The sequence below is a fragment of the Phalaenopsis equestris genome, unplaced genomic scaffold (genome assembly GCF_001263595.1).
Source record: "Phalaenopsis equestris unplaced genomic scaffold, ASM126359v1 Scaffold000973, whole genome shotgun sequence".
In the NCBI taxonomy this organism is placed as follows: Eukaryota; Viridiplantae; Streptophyta; class Magnoliopsida; order Asparagales; family Orchidaceae; genus Phalaenopsis; species Phalaenopsis equestris.
In genome coordinates this window covers 219,938-221,197 of record NW_018165412.1, presented here as the reverse complement: position 1 = coordinate 221,197, position 1,260 = coordinate 219,938, and the positions used below count along the sequence as shown (strand labels likewise).

Genomic DNA, 1,260 nt, shown 5'->3' with positions numbered 1-1,260 from the left:
AGCATCTGTGATAGACTCCCTTAAAGCAATCATATCAGCCAAACTATCAGCATTTTGATCTTCAAAATCATTAGATTCTATGTCCTCCTCAGGTAATGAATGCCCCCCCACATGTCCTGTTGGTTGCTCGAAAATATTGACTTCATCATTGTCAGCCATACTGAAGTCTGTATCTGATTGCGAGGAATGTCTTCGGATGAAGTTATGTAATGCCGTTGTTGCAACCACAATGTACACCTGCTTTTGGAAAGGATACGACGGCATATCACGTAAGATGACCCACTTTTTCTTCCAAACTCCAAATGTTCTTTCAATTACCCCGCGTAAAGATGAGTGGCGTTTATTAAACATTTCCTTTCTGCCATGAACCGTGCCACTAGCTCGCTCAAAATTAGGAAGATAATATCTCGTGTCCGAGTAGGGCTTCAGGTATCCCCTTTGCATAGGATATCCTGCATCAACCAGATAATATTTTTCTGGTACGAGAAACAATGTTAATAAAAAATTGCACAATCCCACATATTCAAATTACTAAACAAAACTAACCTGATGGGGGGTGAGGGAAACACTGCGATCTATTCCTCGTGGCAAAGGAGAAAATACGACTGTCGTGTGCACTTCCTTCCCAGCCCGCAACCACAAAAGTAAAACACATGTTGAAGTCGCATACGGCCATGACATTTTGCGTTGTTGAACCACTACGACCGATGTATGCTACCTTCTCGTTGTTAGGTATTCGGGCATCAACGTGTGTACCGTCAATTGCACCAATACAGTTCTGTTTAGTTGAAAAACAAGAGCGTAATAATATTATTAAAGTATATCATGTATCAAATTAAAACCACTAATAATTACCTTGAAATATGGCATATATCGAGGATCGTTGGCAATTTGTTCTGGAGTAGTAGCAAATGATGGATCCTCTGGTTTAATTATTTGAGCAGCTAAGCTAATAAGTGCCTGTATTCCTTTTGAGAAATAGCGACTAATTGTTTCAGATGAATGTTGAAATCTTTCCATAGCTCCTCGAATTGACTCATTCTGTGCCAGAATGTACAGTGTTATTGCCAACACCTCCCGAGACAGGGTTCTAGAAGAACCATGAAGGCCGTGATTTAGACATAACTCGTTTAGAAGATCCATAAAAATCGTTCTCGTCATTCTGAATATATTTCTGAATCTTATTGGATGTCCCAAAAGCATTTCACTAAACCATCTATCTCCAACAAAGGTGGATGTCATACGGGGAATGCGAGTAGT

General features: G+C 40.0%; 1 protein-coding gene across 1 annotated transcript; it reads right to left on the bottom strand.

Moving 5' to 3' along the window:
• Positions 1-417: 417 nt before the first annotated feature.
• LOC110032562 (putative nuclease HARBI1) lies at positions 418-1,188 on the bottom strand. The gene is made up of 2 exons (XM_020736230.1): positions 856-1,188; positions 418-778 (listed from the first exon to the last, which is right to left on the bottom strand). The coding sequence occupies exons 1-2, from the start codon at positions 1,159-1,161 to the stop codon at positions 542-544; spliced, it is 543 nt and encodes a 180-aa protein (XP_020591889.1). The 5' UTR covers positions 1,162-1,188; the 3' UTR covers positions 418-541.
• Positions 1,189-1,260: the final 72 nt, after the last annotated feature.